The sequence below is a fragment of the Periplaneta americana genome, chromosome 4 (genome assembly GCF_040183065.1).
Source record: "Periplaneta americana isolate PAMFEO1 chromosome 4, P.americana_PAMFEO1_priV1, whole genome shotgun sequence".
Classification (NCBI taxonomy): Eukaryota; Metazoa; Arthropoda; class Insecta; order Blattodea; family Blattidae; genus Periplaneta; species Periplaneta americana.
In genome coordinates this window covers 99,638,997-99,658,124 of record NC_091120.1, presented here as the reverse complement: position 1 = coordinate 99,658,124, position 19,128 = coordinate 99,638,997, and the positions used below count along the sequence as shown (strand labels likewise).

At 37.0% G+C, this 19,128-nt stretch overlaps 1 protein-coding gene across 1 annotated transcript; it reads right to left on the bottom strand.

The window, feature by feature from the left end:
- Window positions 1–6,671: 6,671 nt before the first annotated feature.
- Window positions 6,672–17,192, bottom strand: LOC138698091 (polyubiquitin-A). Its single transcript, XM_069823796.1, has 4 exons — window positions 17,034–17,192; window positions 16,097–16,294; window positions 7,450–10,413; window positions 6,672–7,130 (listed from the first exon to the last, which is right to left on the bottom strand). The coding sequence occupies exons 2-4, from the start codon at window positions 16,284–16,286 to the stop codon at window positions 6,856–6,858; spliced, it is 3,429 nt and encodes a 1,142-aa protein (XP_069679897.1). The 5' UTR covers window positions 16,287–16,294; window positions 17,034–17,192; the 3' UTR covers window positions 6,672–6,855.
- Between the last annotated feature and the right edge of the window lie 1,936 nt (window positions 17,193–19,128).

The window sequence follows — 19,128 nt, the reverse complement described above, 5'->3', positions numbered from 1 at the left end:
TTGAAGTTGCACTGCTACAACACATAGTACACACTAAGTTGATATTTTAAACATGATATTAACAACATTATTATTATGATTGACAGTATTTCCGTCACTAACAAACAACATTCATGGAATGGCCCAGTAGATAAAACGCTATTGTTGTTGTTGTTATTATTATTAATATCACCATTATCATCAGGAGCAGCAGCATCATTCATCCTCATGTACTTACATTCTGTGTTCATCAGAGTTCATAAGTGCAAATCTAAAATGAGCTCCTAATAAATTAGTAAGATGTATAAAAGTTATCTAGAGCATTGGTTTCGCTTTTGTATACGATTATTCGCCCGGTCTGCCTGCTATCTGTGTTCAATCGTTGCACGGTAAGGGAGGAATGAAGCCTCTTCATTTCACAGCTCAAGACATCCCTGCTTTATTGCATGATTCTTCACCTTCATTACGTTCTCTTATACTGGTACCTAAACCCTGCTCTGTATGTCAATTGTCTTAAAATAAATACTCCCGATTTTTATTAATAAGATCCTTGTGTGAATTGGGTATCTGTGTGATTACTGATTCTTTAGAATGTTTCATATTAGTCCATTTCATAACTGAAAACAAATGAGATGAATTTATCGTGTGTTAACTTAGTTCTTTTGGTATTTTCTTCCAATTCCGAATGCCCTTTTGGTAAATACACATTTTTTACTAGAACTCGAAAACTGTCTACATTCATTTCATTTAGTGTTCTGCCCAAGGGCAGGTCTTTCACTGCAAACCCAGCTTCCTCCAATCTTTCCTATTTTCTGCCTTCCTCTTTGTTTCATGTGATCCATATACATTAATATCATCTATCATCTGATATCTTCTTCTACACCGAACTCTTCTCCCATTCACCATTCCTTCCAGTGCATCCTTCAGTAGGCAGTTTCTTCTCAGCCAGTGACCTAACCAATTCCTTTATCTCTTCCTGATCAGTTTCAGCATCATTCTTTCTTCACCTACTTTTTCCAACACAGCTTCATTTCTTATTCTGTCTATAAACTTCACATGTTCCATTCTTCTCCATATCCACATTTCAAATGTTTCTATTTGCTTCTCTTCACTTCGTCGTAATGTCCATGTTTCTGCTTCATACAATGCCACACTCCATACAAAGCACTTCACTAGTCTCTTCCTTACTTCTTTTCCAGAAGTGCGCAAATGCTCCTTTTTCTATTAAAAGCTTCCTTAGTCATTGCTATCATCCTTTTGACTTCCTGCCACAAGCTCATTTTACTGCTTATAGTACACCCCTAGTATTTGAAGCTGTCCACTTGCTCTACTGCCTCGTTTAGAATTCGCAAGTTTATCTTCTGTATTTTTCTTTCTATGCCCATGCTCTTCATCTTATTTGCATTTATCTTCATCTCATACTGTTCACAGCTGTCATTTAGCTCCAGTAGCATATCCTTTAGCATCATTTCCTCTTCTGCTAACGTCATATCATTAACAAATCTTATACACGGTATTCTTCCTCCTACTATCACTCTTCCCATGTTCTGAAGTCACTTCTTTACTATATCTTCCTTCTGACATTTCTTCTCCTATCCTGACTTTGGCTTGTTTCATATAAAGATTACTTAACAGTCTTCTCTCTTTCCCATCTTTGCCAATTTTCTTTAGTATCCCCATCAGTTTATTCCAATCCATTCTGTCAAAAGCCTTTTCTAGGTCCACAAATACTACATACACTTCTTTATTCTTCTCTAGGTATCTTTCACCAATTGTCCGTAGCAGTCCAATTGCATCTCTCGTAACTTTTTCCTTCTTGAAGCCAAACTGCTCTTCTTCCACCTTAGAATATAAATGTCGATTCAGTATTCGCAAGAGAATCTTCGTTGAGTGCAATATTAGACTGATAGTCCTGAACTTGTTACATTTCTTGGCATTATTTTTCTTCTGTATTGTCGACCTGGTTGGCGAGTTGGTATAGCACTGGCCTTCTATGCCCAAGGTTGCGGGTTCGATCCCGGGCCAGGTCGATGGCATTTAAGTGTGCTTAAATGCGACAGGCTCATGTCAGTAGATTTACTGGCATGTAAAAGAACTCCTGCGGGACAAAATTCCGGCACGTCCGGCGACGCTGATATAACCTCTGCAGTTGCGAGCGTCGTTAAATAAAACAGAACATTCTTCTGTATTGGAATCCAAAGAAAACAAAATACAGCATCTTTCTCCACATTGTATTCTAACCATTTATATTTACTGTAGGAACTATAAAGTTGTAAAACTTCTCTTAACACCGGCAGATTCACTTTGGGCAAACTCCCAGAGGACTGGTCTGAAAGGGTCACTAATAAGATCGCCAAGATCAGAAATATCTATTTCACTGACTGCTTAATCACTAGTACTAGCAGTATGTTGATCATCACATAGATGCACAGTACTGGTTACACTAGCAATAGCATCAGTAGTAGTGGTGGTAGTGATTGCTATGTTGCAACTGGAGAATCTTCAACACTAGTTAACCTACTTTTAGATTTTTGTACACTCACAAAGAATGAACAAATGTCTGCGAACTCATTGTCAGAAATCTCTCGCACAATTGGCAATCATAATACTGGTGAATTGATAGTACAAAGTCACAGTTTCGTTTTCGTTTGTGCATTGTTGTCACCGATCGGTATTTTATAACATATTCACAACAATAAATTTAAAGTATTATTGTAACAAAATATAGACAATTTTATATTTAATTTGTGTTTATTATAAAAGGCAAGATATCATATGAAATGTAAATTCTAATATTTTACTTAATCTCGACAAATACACCGCTGAAGTTGAAGTATGAAATAAGTTGGCTGATAGTTTGGCTGCAGAAGAAAAATTAAAATTTCATCACAGCTTAAGACTTCGCAGGGGCTTCACTTAAGACGAGCAGTAACCTTTTACTCAAGAAAACTTGCATGTTCAGAAAGAAGCTATATGCATGGATTATTAGCGAAATGTAACAATACCAAACCATTACAAATTATATCTATTACAAGAGACAGCTCTCGTATTATATATTTAACATTAATGTACTTTCAACTGGGAAATCCTTTTGGTTTGGATACAGTGAAGTTGCCAGAAACGACTCAAATGAAGTGTGAGCTTTCTCCGCCACTACATTGATAATGCAGGAAGAATATGTAATCAGACCTTGGATAGCTGAATGCTATATTAAACCGAGTATTAAAAATCTGTCGGTATTATTCATATGATGTATTTCAGGTTCGAGTTCACAGAACATGTCATACATTTTTTTAACATTCAATTCTTCAGGTAGGTAAATTTTTTAAGACTTGTTTAAAGTGTGGTGGCTTGCACGACCCTTGAAACCCTTATATGATCAATAATTGCCTTCTTGTCATCTTCCAATTTCTGTGGCCTATTTTTGTTTTCCCCTTTGGGCATGAAGACGATTAACTGGTTTTTCTGTAGTAGTGCTGAGGGTTAGCTGATTTATCCATTGGATCCGAAAGTTCAATCACCTGTAAATCAGAGGGTTGTGAAACAAAAAATAGCAGATGGTTTTTCCTTTGAACTCTTCTAATGGTAACCACCACAGATAATTCTGTAGGACTAAAAAATTATTCTCTATATAGATTATTCGCCTAACGTGCATATACTGTAGGAGTCCTAGGCGCCAAGTTCAGTAAATTGAGTGTGCACCTTGTGTGATGACTGCTGACCTAATATGTCAGTATAGGTTCGAACAGGAGTAAGGCCACTAAGGGAAAAGAACCAAAGGAGGAGGATTCGATCCAGTGCAATGGGTTGAACATCAGCATAGCTCAGTGGTTAGGCTGCCCAGTGCACACAATTGGTAGACCCAGGTTCTATCGTATGAACGAATTTTTCTTTGTTAATAAATGGTAACCATCTGTAGGCCTATAGAGCTGTACAAGAAGTAGCTAGGGGGTAATTTGTTACAAAATTTCAACAAATCAGCAGTTAGTACAAAAACTTTAGGACTACTCTGATGATTTCCATCAATTATAAAGAATTATTGATGAAAATCGAGCCAAACTTCAAAAAAAAGCAGCCACCAACATGCGAGAACCAATCTCAAGTCAAGATAGGATAGTATAATTATACTAAACTCAATTCAAAAAATTTAAATTATGCTTTAACGGCGCTCACAACTCCAGCAGTTATATCAGCATCACTGATGTGCCAGAATTTTGTCCTGCAGGGGCTTTTACATACCAGTAAATCTATTGACATGAGCCTGTCGCATTTAAACACACTTAAATGCTGGGATCGAACCCACAATCTCAAACATAGAAGGCCAGCACTATATAAACTATGCTGCCGAGGCCTACTAACTTAATTCATCCTTTGAAGAACATTACTGTGTAATTAACGAAGTATGTAAAACGCTAATTTTGGTTGACTGTCGGTATATCAATATTTCAGGTTCACCCTGACTTCATAATTCTTGGTAAAGGGGATTCATTTACAAGCCTTCAGCAAATAGGGCTATTGGACAAATAATTCCAGAAGTTTGTCCAGAAATTGTCAGCACATTGAAGTAAAATATCAAGATGAATTAAATCATAGTACCAACATAATGTGCTTCTTTAATGGGGATATTTAATTTAAATACAAATATGAAACCTTGAATTAACAGTTAAAAAATTCGAAATATCACACTAAGAAAAATCGATATTATTTCGAAGCCACATTATAATTAAGAAATACCTACAATGAAACTACATTTTCCTTTTCGAGTAATCAAAATTTCATTGCCAAACATTTTTAATTTAAGTATACAATTAAAACGAATATTTTAAATCAAAGAAAATTATTTTAAAATGAAACATAGGAATGAAAAATACATACAAAAAAAAAAACTATAAAAATTGTTTTTCAATTCATTAAAAATAAGAAAAAACCAAAGATATTAAACGTGCTGGTTTTGACAATCAAAGTAGCCCACTGTGATGAACATTCTTTGGACAGAGTATTGGCTGATGTTGAAGAGAGAAAAGTGTTTGGTTCAAATCCAGAAGTGACAGGGTGTAGTGTACTAATAATGGAAGTGGAGATTTTCAAAAGTCAGTTTGAGAAGACTCAAGTCTGAGGATGTTGTGATGGTTCAGGAGCTGAAGCACAGAAAGTTGGAGTAATTGGTTGAATAGCTTGTTTAGGATAACCCATTTGGGAAGAACACGTCAAATAAAAGTGCAGATGAAAACATTTCTGTCCATAATAAGCAAGTATTTCAAAGAAGCTTTGCTTTACTTTCACTCAGAAAGTCAAATAGCTTGCTTAACCCCTTTCCTAGCAGTAACACGATATACCATCATTTTTGGTGAAAGGAAAGCACAAAAGACTTCAGTTCAACCTCCCAAAGCCACTGGCGTAGCTCGGGTGACAGTGCATTTGCTTGCTGATCCAGAGTTGCACTTGGATAGGGTATGTGATTAGTTTTTTTCCAGAGGTTTTCTCCAACTGTAAGACTAATATCAGATAATCTATGCCAAATCTTTAGCATCTCTCCAAACACCAACTCTCCATCCACGCTAAATAACCTAATAGATAAAGGTTCGTTAAATAACCAATTAAAAGAATTTAACATCTTAGCAATGACTTGTATAATTGTAACAACAGTTGCCAGTAATTCTGTACTACCTTGCTTTTTCTCTCATTTTGGAGTCCTCTGACCTTACATGTTCAGACATGTTCCATTGTTTTATTGTAAGTCAATATCACCAGAATTCCACAACACTACGCATAATTTACAATGCTTTATGAATCTACTTTAGACCACTCCATACTTCAGGTGCACACTCGAGAAACAGCAATGTATCAATTCTCCCCCCCCCCCCCCGGGAAAATAAAAAAAAAACCCCAGTAAACTGCACGTCTGAACTTTAAATTCTCATTAAGGTTTAAGATAAACTCTAACCTATCATTCAAGAGAAATATCCTGCATCTATCATTTCAACAGCATTTCATTTAAGAAATGCACAACCAAAGTGATTTTTTTTTCAAAGCTACAGTTTAAGTTTCTGTAAAGCTGCACAGAATACATGGAAAGATTGTTTTACTGGAACATTTTTTCACAAAAATCAATAGGCCTATTCGCAATTATGTATTTAAAGGCACCTTTCTGTTTTAATGGTTTCTAATATGGAGTCACGTCAACAATGAAGTAATTTTTCAATATTTGAATAAGATTGTTAACGTTAAATGCCACAAATGACAATTACAATTAAGTGTCCATCTGCTTGACTGAACATTGACAATCTATTCCTGAATTATGTGCATAATTGCTCTGCAAAAAAACATTTCTTGCATTAACTTGTCACAACTTCAATGTGAGAAGTGATTAAAATGTTAAATAATTTGAAACTGTCAGGACTTCAAAATATAGCTACACATACCTACCATAAAAATATATCTGCATCAAGTGCAGTCAGTATACTGCACCCTGGGACTAAATTATTACACTTCTACAACACTACAAAAAAAAATTCAATTTTAAGCATAGAAAACTTAATTTTAAACAAACAAATCTCATTCTACAGAAAAAAATTTCATTTCACTGACCTGATCACAACAACCTCTTTCTTAACGTACAATTTGAATTACGTCATCTTTACACTAATTATATCAAACAGAAGAAATGAGGGATATACAATGAAACATCCAAATCAATGCATGTCGTTTATTTCTTTATAGCAATTGTATCAGTGCAAAAAATATATGAATCACCTTTAAATTAAAGTCATATCCAAAGCTCTTCATGAATAAACCTACAAGATAAAATTGAGAACAGCAACTGTAATCCAACACTTCATAATACCAAAATTTTAAATACAGAATGTTCCAGGCAAGTCAAATCTGACCACCACGAAGACGAAGAACCAAATGCAGTGTTGACTCCTTCTGAATATTGTAGTCAGACAGGGTACGTCCATCCTCTAGCTGCTTACCAGCAAAAATCAGTCTCTGCTGGTCTGGGGGAATTCCTTCCTTATCCTGGATTTTGGCTTTCACATTCTCAATCGTGTCTGAAGCTTCAACTTCGAGAGTAATGGTCTTGCCAGTGAGTGTCTTCACGAAGATCTGCATGCCACCTCTCAGCCTCAGGACTAGATGAAGTGTAGATTCTGAAAAGTAAAAATTACTGTATGAGAACGATGAAAATTATTCTAGAGCACAATGAAAATTATTCTATCAGAACAATGGAATAGATTCCAGAGGATATTAAAAAACACGGTAACATTAAATAAAAGTTGTGCGAAATGTAAAGTAGATAGCCTATTGTAACTCCAAGTTCACCGGACTAATTTCGGAATTAATAGATCCCCATTTGAAGATAACTGGCATACTGAAATACTACTTACAAAATTTGAAAACCCTAATAATCACACAGAGCTCTTAGGTGAACCTCAATCTGAACATAACTGAAAATAGTTATAGACATACCTTTTTGAATGTTGTAGTCTGAGAGGGTCCGCCCATCTTCAAGCTGCTTACCAGCAAAGATCAGTCTCTGTTGGTCTGGTGGAATGCCTTCTTTATCCTGAATCTTTGCCTTTACATTCTCAATTGTATCTGAAGCTTCTACTTCAAGTGTGATGGTTTTTCCAGTAAGAGTCTTGACGAAGATCTGCATTCCTCCTCTCAGTCGAAGAACCAGATGAAGAGTAGATTCCTTTTGAATGTTGTAATCAGACAAGGTTCGGCCATCTTCAAGCTGCTTACCAGCAAAGATCAGTCTCTGTTGGTCTGGTGGAATGCCTTCTTTGTCTTGAATTTTTGCCTTCACATTTTCTATCGTGTCTGAAGCTTCGACTTCCAAAGTAATTGTTTTTCCAGTAAGAGTTTTGACGAAGATCTGCATTCCTCCTCTAAGTCGAAGGACCAGATGGAGGGTAGATTCTTTTTGAATGTTGTAGTCCGATAGGGTTCGGCCATCTTCAAGCTGCTTACCAGCAAAGATCAATCGCTGCTGGTCTGGTGGAATGCCCTCTTTGTCCTGAATTTTGGCTTTCACATTCTCAATTGTGTCTGAAGCTTCCACTTCAAGCGTGATAGTCTTCCCAGTCAGGGTTTTTACGAATATTTGCATTCCTCCTCGAAGTCTCAAGACCAGGTGGAGGGTAGATTCTTTTTGGATATTGTAGTCAGACAGGGTTCGTCCATCCTCCAACTGCTTACCAGCAAAAATCAGTCGCTGCTGGTCTGGTGGAATGCCTTCTTTGTCTTGGATTTTTGCCTTCACATTTTCTATCGTGTCTGAAGCTTCTACTTCCAAAGTAATTGTTTTTCCAGTCAGAGTTTTAACGAAGATCTGCATTCCTCCTCTCAGTCGAAGGACCAGGTGGAGGGTAGATTCTTTTTGAATGTTGTAGTCCGATAGGGTTCGGCCATCTTCAAGCTGCTTACCAGCAAAGATCAGTCGCTGCTGGTCAGGGGGAATGCCTTCCTTGTCCTGGATTTTTGCTTTTACATTCTCAATAGTATCTGAAGCTTCCACTTCAAGTGTGATGGTTTTTCCAGTAAGTGTTTTCACAAAAATCTGCATTCCTCCTCTCAGTCGAAGAACCAGGTGAAGAGTAGATTCCTTCTGAATGTTGTAATCAGACAGGGTCCGGCCATCTTCAAGCTGCTTACCAGCAAAGATCAGTCGCTGCTGGTCAGGGGGAATGCCTTCTTTGTCCTGGATTTTCGCTTTTACATTCTCAATAGTATCTGAAGCTTCTACTTCAAGTGTGATGGTTTTTCCAGTAAGAGTTTTGACGAAGATCTGCATTCCTCCTCTAAGTCGAAGGACTAGGTGAAGGGTAGATTCTTTTTGAATATTGTAGTCTGAGAGGGTTCGGCCATCTTCAAGCTGCTTACCAGCAAAGATCAATCGCTGCTGGTCAGGGGGAATGCCTTCTTTGTCCTGGATTTTTGCTTTTACATTCTCAATTGTATCTGAAGCTTCTACTTCAAGTGTGATGGTTTTTCCAGTAAGAGTCTTGACGAAGATCTGCATTCCTCCTCTCAGTCGAAGAACCAGATGAAGAGTAGATTCCTTTTGAATGTTGTAATCAGACAAGGTTCGGCCATCTTCAAGCTGCTTACCAGCAAAGATCAGTCTCTGTTGGTCTGGTGGAATGCCTTCTTTGTCTTGAATTTTTGCCTTCACATTTTCTATCGTGTCTGAAGCTTCGACTTCCAAAGTAATTGTTTTTCCAGTAAGAGTTTTGACGAAGATCTGCATTCCTCCTCTAAGTCGAAGAACCAGGTGGAGGGTAGATTCTTTTTGAATGTTGTAGTCCGATAGGGTTCGGCCATCTTCAAGCTGCTTACCAGCAAAGATCAATCGCTGCTGGTCTGGTGGAATGCCTTCTTTGTCCTGAATTTTGGCTTTCACATTCTCAATTGTGTCTGAAGCTTCCACTTCAAGCGTGATAGTCTTCCCAGTAAGGGTTTTTACAAAGATTTGCATTCCTCCTCGAAGTCTCAGGACCAGGTGGAGGGTAGATTCTTTTTGGATATTGTAGTCAGACAGGGTTCGTCCATCCTCCAACTGCTTACCAGCAAAGATCAGTCTCTGTTGGTCTGGCGGAATGCCTTCTTTGTCCTGAATCTTTGCCTTTACATTCTCAATCGTATCTGAAGCTTCTACTTCCAAAGTAATTGTTTTTCCAGTAAGAGTCTTGACGAAGATCTGCATTCCTCCTCGGAGTCTAAGAACCAAGTGGAGAGTAGATTCCTTCTGAATGTTGTAGTCCGATAGGGTTCGGCCATCTTCAAGCTGCTTACCAGCAAAGATCAATCGCTGCTGGTCTGGTGGAATGCCCTCTTTGTCCTGAATTTTGGCTTTCACATTCTCAATTGTGTCTGAAGCTTCCACTTCAAGCGTGATAGTCTTCCCAGTCAGGGTTTTCACGAAGATTTGCATTCCTCCTCGAAGTCTCAGGACCAGGTGGAGGGTAGATTCTTTTTGGATATTGTAGTCAGACAGGGTTCGTCCATCCTCCAACTGCTTACCAGCAAAGATCAGTCGCTGCTGGTCTGGTGGAATGCCTTCTTTATCTTGAATTTTTGCTTTCACATTCTCAATAGTATCTGATGCTTCTACCTCAAGTGTAATGGTTTTTCCAGTAAGAGTTTTCACAAAAATCTGCATTCCTCCTCGAAGCCTAAGAACCAAGTGAAGGGTAGATTCCTTCTGAATGTTGTAGTCTGAAAGAGTTCGTCCATCTTCTAGCTGCTTTCCGGCAAAAATCAGTCTCTGTTGGTCTGGAGGAATACCTTCCTTATCCTGAATTTTTGCTTTAACATTTTCAATTGTGTCCGATGCTTCCACTTCCAATGTAATTGTTTTGCCTGTCAGAGTCTTCACAAAGATCTGCATTCCTCCACGTAGTCTCAGCACAAGGTGAAGTGTAGATTCTGTAAAGTAATAAAATCCAAATAGAAGAGTATCCTAGCCAACTATCAGGGAACACAGCAAAGCCTTCCTTAATATTTTAGAAAACTATAGTGTACTGTGTACACAACAAAAGGTACAGCTAATTAAGCTGATTTATAAACTCCATTTTGCCACATATCTTAATAGTAGGTTGTTTCTGCAGCAGCAGTTTGATTTTGCAACAATTATGAGCATGCACACATTGATTTTACAGTATATAGAATTTATGTGCACATGTTCATGGTTTCAATTCAGACCATTGAAAACTGCTGCAGAATCAAACCTAATTCAAGTGCACATACTAGATCTCTAGTATCTGACATACCATGCATTTCCCACAAACATTTGTGATTCACAGAATAATGAACTATGGGCCTAAAATACAAAGGTTTAAAAAGCTGTAGGGCTAAGGTACAAAAGCAATTCAACGAATTTCGAATTCTCAGGATCTTGCAATAAGTTTCATTTCCTAATTCATCTGAAGTTTGCATTAAAACTTTCATATGCAGTCAGACTACATATTTTGTAACTACAGTAATTTACATTCGTACAATTTAGTCCCACCAATAAGATTGCATTACACATTTTATAATGCATGTATCATTTGCTTACAAAGTATACTAAGAATTGGAAACTTTAACAGACTTTCTATAAGCAAATAATTTGTTTTCGATAGTAAGCCCATTTTTCTCAAAAACATCACTGAATGTGTAACTGCAAGAAAAAGATACCAAGTTGCCTCAGACAGTAATGTTTTAGACTCATTAGGAAAGTCCCAGGTTCAAACCCTATGGCCGGCTAAACTGATTGGGGATTTCATGATTTTTCTATCACAAAGACAAATGCTGAACTGGAAGTTTACATACTATGATTCATCACCACCTCAATAACAGAAATATTAAACATCCATCAAAATTTAGAACAAGCTAACATAACAATAGAAACAGAACTTGACAGTGAAGATGGCCTACTGATATACAAAACTGTCCTGTGCAATGTAACCACGATGTTAAAGTGCATATGAATAAACTTAAAGCATTTTAGAAGGAATGCTGACAATGTTAATTTTCCCAGATTTGAGAATTTCAGTCAGCTCTGACAACTAAGACTACCACCAATCCTTTGAAATTGAAAATTTCACTTCAACATAACATTCAAATTAAACTTTCAAACACAAGTCTAATATTAAAAACATATTGGGTGCTATTCATAGACATTTCGCTATCCCAGGCTACAAGTGTGCTAAACAGGATTCATATCATATCGCTAACACTGGTTTAAGAAAACGAAAAACGTTAGTTCGCTGAGCATCCACCAAATGCCCGCATTAAGAATGTCTATGAATAGGGCCCACTGTGTCTACATAGCTAAAACCAGAGTTTAAAACTTCCCTTTTATCTCCTGAAGTTAAACATTCACACAACATTCATAAACTGAATACGCCCCACCCAAGAATAAGGGTATATTATACACAGTTTCCCTGTGTACTTAGACCCTTATTCCAGGGGAGGTATTCAATTATAATATATGTAACTAAATTCAGACTGGAAACTATCAATTTGAGCTACAACTGGATAGTAAAGACAGCACCCACCAAAGCAAATTCTCTGCTCTGACATTTACATATGTTTCCAAAACTTGTAACCCAACCTACAAGTTTCATAAATATGCACGTTATCTTATAATACAGAAGAACTACAGGTATGAAAAGTTAAAACATTAATATGCGGTATGGTTTTCGATAAATTAAATTTGATTGGGAAAAGATAGCTTTGTCATCTTTCCAGATAGCCACATATTGCACACACCCAGCAGATTCGACTATTTGTGGGGCACCAACTTTAGCATTACTACATAACAATTTAGTTTTGTAGTAAGCATCAATCAAGCTGTCATTTTCCCGCAATAAACGTGCAGGAAAACTTTCACTGTTGAAGTGGAAAGAGCCTGACAATGTGTCAAAAACAAAAAACTGAGATCTTAAAAATAGATGTAAATGTGTGTATCAGTGATTAAAATTATTCATGCAATAACTCTCGAAGTAGTTGCAAGTAATTTTGTAGCTAAATACGTACTTTCAGAAACCCGAAAAAGTTTCTCAGCAGAATACTACACAGATAGGATTGATTAGAAGCAGAATACTACAGTGTTCGAACCAAGATATCCCCACTACCATGAAAACTGGTTGGTGGGCAGGAATGATGAGAGCTCCGGCACTCTACATCTTGCTAGTTACAGCAGATTCTCACAGCACTCAAGTCAATATTCAGTGCGTCTGTTCACGTTTATGTTGTGTACAGTATAGAGCAATGCATTTTTATATGCAAGACTTTCGTAAAATATATGTGGAGAATGTGTTGTCATAAATTCAGACGTTTCTCCAATGGTCCTGTGCCAAATAAGAAAAATATACTCACAATTTTAACGAGACAGGCTCAGTTCAAAATAAGAAACATCAAGTGAATCAATGGGTCAATTTTAACGAGACAGGCTCAGTTCAAAATAAGAAACATCAAGTGAATCAATGGGTCTTAACTGAGTAAACATTAGATGAATAGGTTTTCGATCAAAACAAAGCCCTTAGAAATCTTTGTGCAGATTAACCAGGGAGTAGGGGTGTGAAAAACGCTCAGTTCAACACACCACTAAATCATAAGTTAAAACCATACAAAACCCACGTAGTGCATCATATAAGTGAAAATTTACAGGAAGTGTGTGGGAATGTTCTGAAGCAATGTCAAGCATGCTTAAATGCTGAAGGTCACCATTTCCAACAATTACTAAAATAAGGTAATTGTTTTATTTCAATATGAAATATCTTGCAGCAAATTACGTTCATTTGGCAGGAGACGGGCAACTCATATAGCATGTGTAGGCCATGCAGCCACTAGTAGTGAATGGACATCTTGGTAAAGCACTGTATTACAGAACGCCAGACTCCTAAGTTACATTAAAACATTTCAATTGCAAGAATTCATAAAAAGTATGTTCCAGACAAATTCCCTCGTCCCCATTGCAGTTGAGATTTGGTAATCAATATGTGGAGCTAAAAGATGCACACGCCACATACAGTCGGTCATATCTTACCTAGAAGATGGGGGGAGTGAGTACTTCGATTTGAGAAAGTGATCAGTTTGCAAATCACCGAAAAGTGGGGGTAGGGTAGAACTCTATAGTAGCTACCTCTTCATAGTGAATTCTGGGTTGATTTAACCCAACATGTTCTGCCAACAAGTGTCAGTTCAGCAAGTTTGAAACCTCAACAGTTCAGAGTTGAAATCTACACCATGTAAAAAGCTGCAAACTACCGTGCGTTTTTTTTTAAAGGAAGACGTAAAGCGCTGCAGCAAGACCATTCTTTTATTACATTTGCTTCACCGTCGCTGCAGCAGCGCTGTAGCAAGCGTGCAGCAAATCAAAACTTCGCTTTACGAGTTTGCTGCACGATCCATCATGGCGGATTGTGTGTTTTGGTCTTTTGCAACGTTTATTATTGTCAAAATCGTCTAGTAATAATAATCCAATGTCATTCTCATAGAAGTCGAAATTATTTAACATGTTTGGTTCTTTTAGGGTTAAATTTATTACGGCAGAAATAGAAGCCAATATTAATTGTCCACCATTTTGCAGTCATTTGACCTACTTACGTTTTTTTTCGACCCTCATTTTGCTGCAGCAAAGGCATGAAGCGCTTTAAAAAAACGCACGGCTAATTGAAATCAGCATTGCCAACCTTTTGTGCCATTCCATAGATTGGGTATAAAATCCGAAAATTCTGAGACTCCATTCATGCTGCTTTATTTCGGTAGAACTTCTTAAATAGACTTGCATGTTTTAGAAGAGTAATAACTGCCCTTCTAGCTCTTAGCCAGCCACTTATAATTTTCTCAACATGAACAGTTTTTTAAGATGTTTTTCTTTTTTGATGACCCTTCATACAACTTTGCTCCTTTATCCTCCATAAAAATCAATCTTTTTTACCCTTCATACAACTTTGCTCTTTTATCTTCCATAAAAATCAATCTTTTTTTGACAAGATTTACCTAAAATTATAACAAAGCACGATAAGTAAAATTTACTCAATCACTCTTCACTTGACACTTCACTAGCCTGGTTCTGCACTAATCCAACCTGGAACAGGCAGATGCAGGCATCGCACCCGATTCCTCATTTCAATTCTCCGACTTAAAAATGTTCAACAACACTGTATGACATAGAATAAGGTACAGTCTGCAGGGGAAAAAACTACTAAAATGGAATGCATAAATGAGTTTCTCACTTAAAAAATTGAAATAAAATCAGATCTAAAAAATCAGTACATTCAGTTGAAAAATCAGTATCCATAAAATCTCACAAAATTTCATAGAGCTGGCAATGCTGATGGAAGTAGATATTCAATGCTGATGGAAATGAATATTCAAGTGTTAAAATTTCAAAGCTGTTAGCACTTCCGTCGAACATATTTAGGAGCTCCAAATTTGGTATATGCAGTAACTACCTCACAATGCAGTTTTAACCTCATCAGATATTTTAATTCCAAAAAATCTTACCCCCCCCCCATTTTCGATATAGTCTTCATTATTGTATATATTTGGTCATGTGCCTAGGACCTCTGCTGGTCAAGCTTGCTTACTACACAATTAACCAGAATTTAACTACTTACTCAATCCATGTAAAAACAATCCACCTCACGAAACCATGAACAATGAACACCATGTAAAAGCTCACTATTCAACAAATGAAGCATTACAGACCAAGTATTCCCACCACGATTAACCTTAGAAAATAGGAGCTAAGTTTAACATACAACAGATGATAAATAGAAGCAAAAACAGGTTTCAACTAGTCACCAAGATCAATCTGACAAAAGTATAGGCAGTAGTTGGAAACTTTTTTTTTTTGATACAGTGAATAGAACAGACGATTCATCTGCATGATTAACAGAGACTGTTTTGGAACTTATCTTTGAAATGCATCTTAACTACTTTAACCAAGTGGAATTGGAAAATTTCGCTTCTGAACACTGCAAATCATGAAACGCAATCAACACCAATTTCCAAAATGCGACTGGAATCCAGTTTCTACTCTACAAGGTAAACTACTACCAAAAAGCATTTCAAGCCATTGGAAACCAACTTGTGTCCTATTTTAAAACTACAACTAAATTATAATATATTAGTGTAATTCCAGCCCATGTGATTATATGCATTTTATGATGCAATGTAGTAAATAGTTTTCAATAATTTATTCAATGCAGTCAACAGTCCCACCACAACTCATCAGTTAAACCCAACGAATCAAATTATGTAGTACACAGGAAGATCGAAAGTGCCGTAAAATTCTGTTGCTAATGCGATATCTCAAGACAAGTGGAATACGTACAACTGTGCAAATGCGCATCATCAAGCTTACGAAAAGGCACTTTTCAGTGCCAATAATTTTTGTGTGCACAAGGTTGAAATTTTGAAGTATGAAGGAAAGGAAGGAAGGAATCCGTGTTCTGAAATGTATCCTTTTTACCTCTAATCACTATCCATTCCCCTTAAAGGAAGATATATTTCCTGTCAAAATGTTATATATAATGCCCAACGGCCACAATTTACGGCTTGGTCAATAAGTTGAGATCAACTCATTGTCAATTCTATATTTTGTAGTCATACGTACCTTTTTGAATATTGTAGTCAGACAGTGTTCTACCGTCTTCCAACTGCTTCCCCGCAAAAATCAATCTCTGTTGGTCTGGAGGAATACCCTCTTTATCCTGAATCTTCGCCTTCACGTTTTCTATTGTGTCAGAAGCTTCGACTTCTAGTGTAATGGTTTTCCCAGTCAGAGTTTTCACAAAAATCTGCATGTTGACACCTTAAAAAAAAAAAAAAAAGTTTCATTGAAGGATTCAAAGGAAGTAGGCCTACACCTTCACCGTAAATGTAAGGCGCAAGTGCTACGTACAAAGAAATATGAACAAAAACTTCTATTACACAAATTTAAATCTTATAATATGCTCTCCCAGTAATCCTTATTAACTACCCTACCCATCACATTCAATTCGAAATCCAAAAACAAACCACAAGACATGTAATTCATATAACATTGAAATAAGTTTCACTCTTGCACATTTGTAAAATTGCGCAATATGATAGAATCAGCCAAGATAAATTTAAATAGATTAATCTGGCCCTAACAAACTTTTAAAATCTGTCATTCGTTCATAACATATACATTTATATCCCTAATATTCACAAGGCGAACTTTAAACGTAGAACAATGGTTTGCCACATCACACCAAGATGGCGGACTACAACTTGAAAGTAGTACACGCAAAGCATACTATATTAAACTTCAGATTCATCAATGCTGCTAATTACGATTATTGTTAATAATTATAGTACACCACCATTGTATATAAATTATTTTCGCACAAACACCTGCTCTAAATTCCCAATATATCAAAAATCCACCCACCCTAAAATTAAGTTATGCCTAACACAACGGTACCTCTCATATTACAAAGTTAACAGCAACAACAAAATTAAGTTGAGAAATTCTAGCATATGTATAATAAAGTTCATCAATAACTGCTGAATACCGCATTACTTACCAATAACCAGAACTTCACAATACTCTCAGAAAATAGATGCTCCCAAATTCAAAACTTATCTCAACCACAAAGAACGCTCGACTAATACAATGGCTGCCTGAACCGATGTTTCTATAGCCCGGAGAAGATGGATCTCATTGGTCAACTGCTGACGAAACGCCATTGGATCGTTTATTCTGACGCAATTTTATCAAGTACAGCAATTGCACAGTGTGAAATCCCCTTGAAAAAGACTCCTAGAAAATCACCAAGTTTTAATATGCAATATTGGTAAGACATATAGACGCGGAAGCGAGTCAGCAAATTGTATTACAACGTCACACAAACTGATTTGAAAATGTAACGTAGTAAAATGTGATTGGTCGAAATTTGAGACAAAGGTTTTCTGGACTGTTCGACATCTTTCGTGAAAAACCTTTACTAAGCAGCAGTGACTTGCAAAATAGATACTGTAAAAATGTATACTTATAATATTATATTAAATGCTTCTTGCGTTCCATATTAGGGTCATTTATTCTTAAAGTAATCAGATCCATTGTTGATTTTTGTTAGCTTACTAATGGTCCTATGAAATTATTTCCAATTTCTCTTGAATCACAGGTTTCAATAGTTACGCAATATTATTAGAGGTTTGGGAAATTTTGGATGTTATGTTATGTTTTTTATTTAACGACGCTCGCAACTGCAGAGGTTATAACAGCGTCGCTGGATGTGCCGGAATTTTGTCCCGCAGGAGTTCTTATACATGCCAGTAAATCTACTGACATGAGCCTGTCGCATTTACGCACACTTAAATGCCATCGACCTGGCCTGGGATCGAACCCGCAACCTTGGGCATAGAAGGCCAGCGCTATACCAACTCGCCAACCAGGTCGACTGAAATGTTGGATCTCAAGTTGTTTTGGAAATCTGTTGCTCCTAGTACATATAAAATTAGTTTTCATATACCGACCGGTACTTGCACTATGCCGTATATTAGGCTATGGCTAATATTTTTTTGTAAAAGGAACAATGAGTTATTCTGAAATTACTGTATGTTCTGACCGAAACTGAAGCTGGATTCCCGCTATTCGTTCTGAAACCTTAGTGTATTAGCTATCTTGTCGGAGTGATAAAATAAGGGGTGTCATGTCAGTGACATATTAAGGATTGCTTATAGTACATTGGAATATAACGAACTTTTCATCTATTTTTAAACTCTTCACATAGCACCTACGTGTCGCAGATTACTGCATTTACGTTCTTTTCTTTTTTGGTTGGTAGGGGGAAGAAAGGGCCCAAAGGCTTGCATCGCAGCCTGAGGATTAATGTGCTTACCACTCCTGTTCTGTGAACGACTTTGTCCCCGAACGGCCGAGCTCTTGTATGCAGGGATGTAATTTCAAGCCTGGCGGGCAGTAGAGGTCCAGGGCACTACCAAATATATACAATAGTGAATAGACTATATCGAAAATGGGGGAGGGGGTGTATTTTTTTTTTTTTTTTTTTGGAATTCAAATGATTTTCATATACAGCCAATATAATTGCTGGACGTTTATTATTAACATTATTAGGTACTACAGGACCATCTTTAAATTATAAATCACGAAGACTATTAATTGGTACTCAAGTTGCATTGCTATAAGTCAAATTTTACATTCATAAAAAGTCATATTTTATTTATACCTCAAATTCGTAATGAGGTCTACTCCGCAGACCTAATAACCTCTATCTTTAAGTTCGAACCCATGCATTTTCATCTGACATTCCATAGTATTTCTGCGAAAATTATGGTGATGATGATGACGACGAAGACAACTTACTACTCTTCGAATGCAGGCCGGATAACATCGATACCAACTTACTACTATGGGTACAATCGAAATCCCAGAGCCAGGGCACTTTTTTGTTTAGAAATACACCACTGCTTGGCTTGTATGTACACAGCACGAAATACCGTGAACTTAACCCGAGCTGTGATAATGCTGGTGAAATGATTCCGAGGTCCAACGCCGAAAGTTACCCAGGAATTCTGCTTCAATTGGTTGAGGGAAAACCATGGAAGAATCTCAACCAGGAACTTTCATAGATACGTTATATATTATACTCCGTTGCA

Coding starts and splice junctions, on each gene's coding strand:
- LOC138698091 (XM_069823796.1), bottom strand. CDS start 16,286: ATGCAGATTTTTGTGAAAACTCTGACTGGGAAAACCATTACACTAGAA. Junction 10,414..16,096: donor TGACTACAATATTCAAAAAG/GTACGTATGACT, acceptor ATTACTTTACAG/AATCTACACTTCACCTTGTG. Junction 7,131..7,449: donor AGACTACAACATTCAAAAAG/GTATGTCTATAA, acceptor TTTACTTTTCAG/AATCTACACTTCATCTAGTC.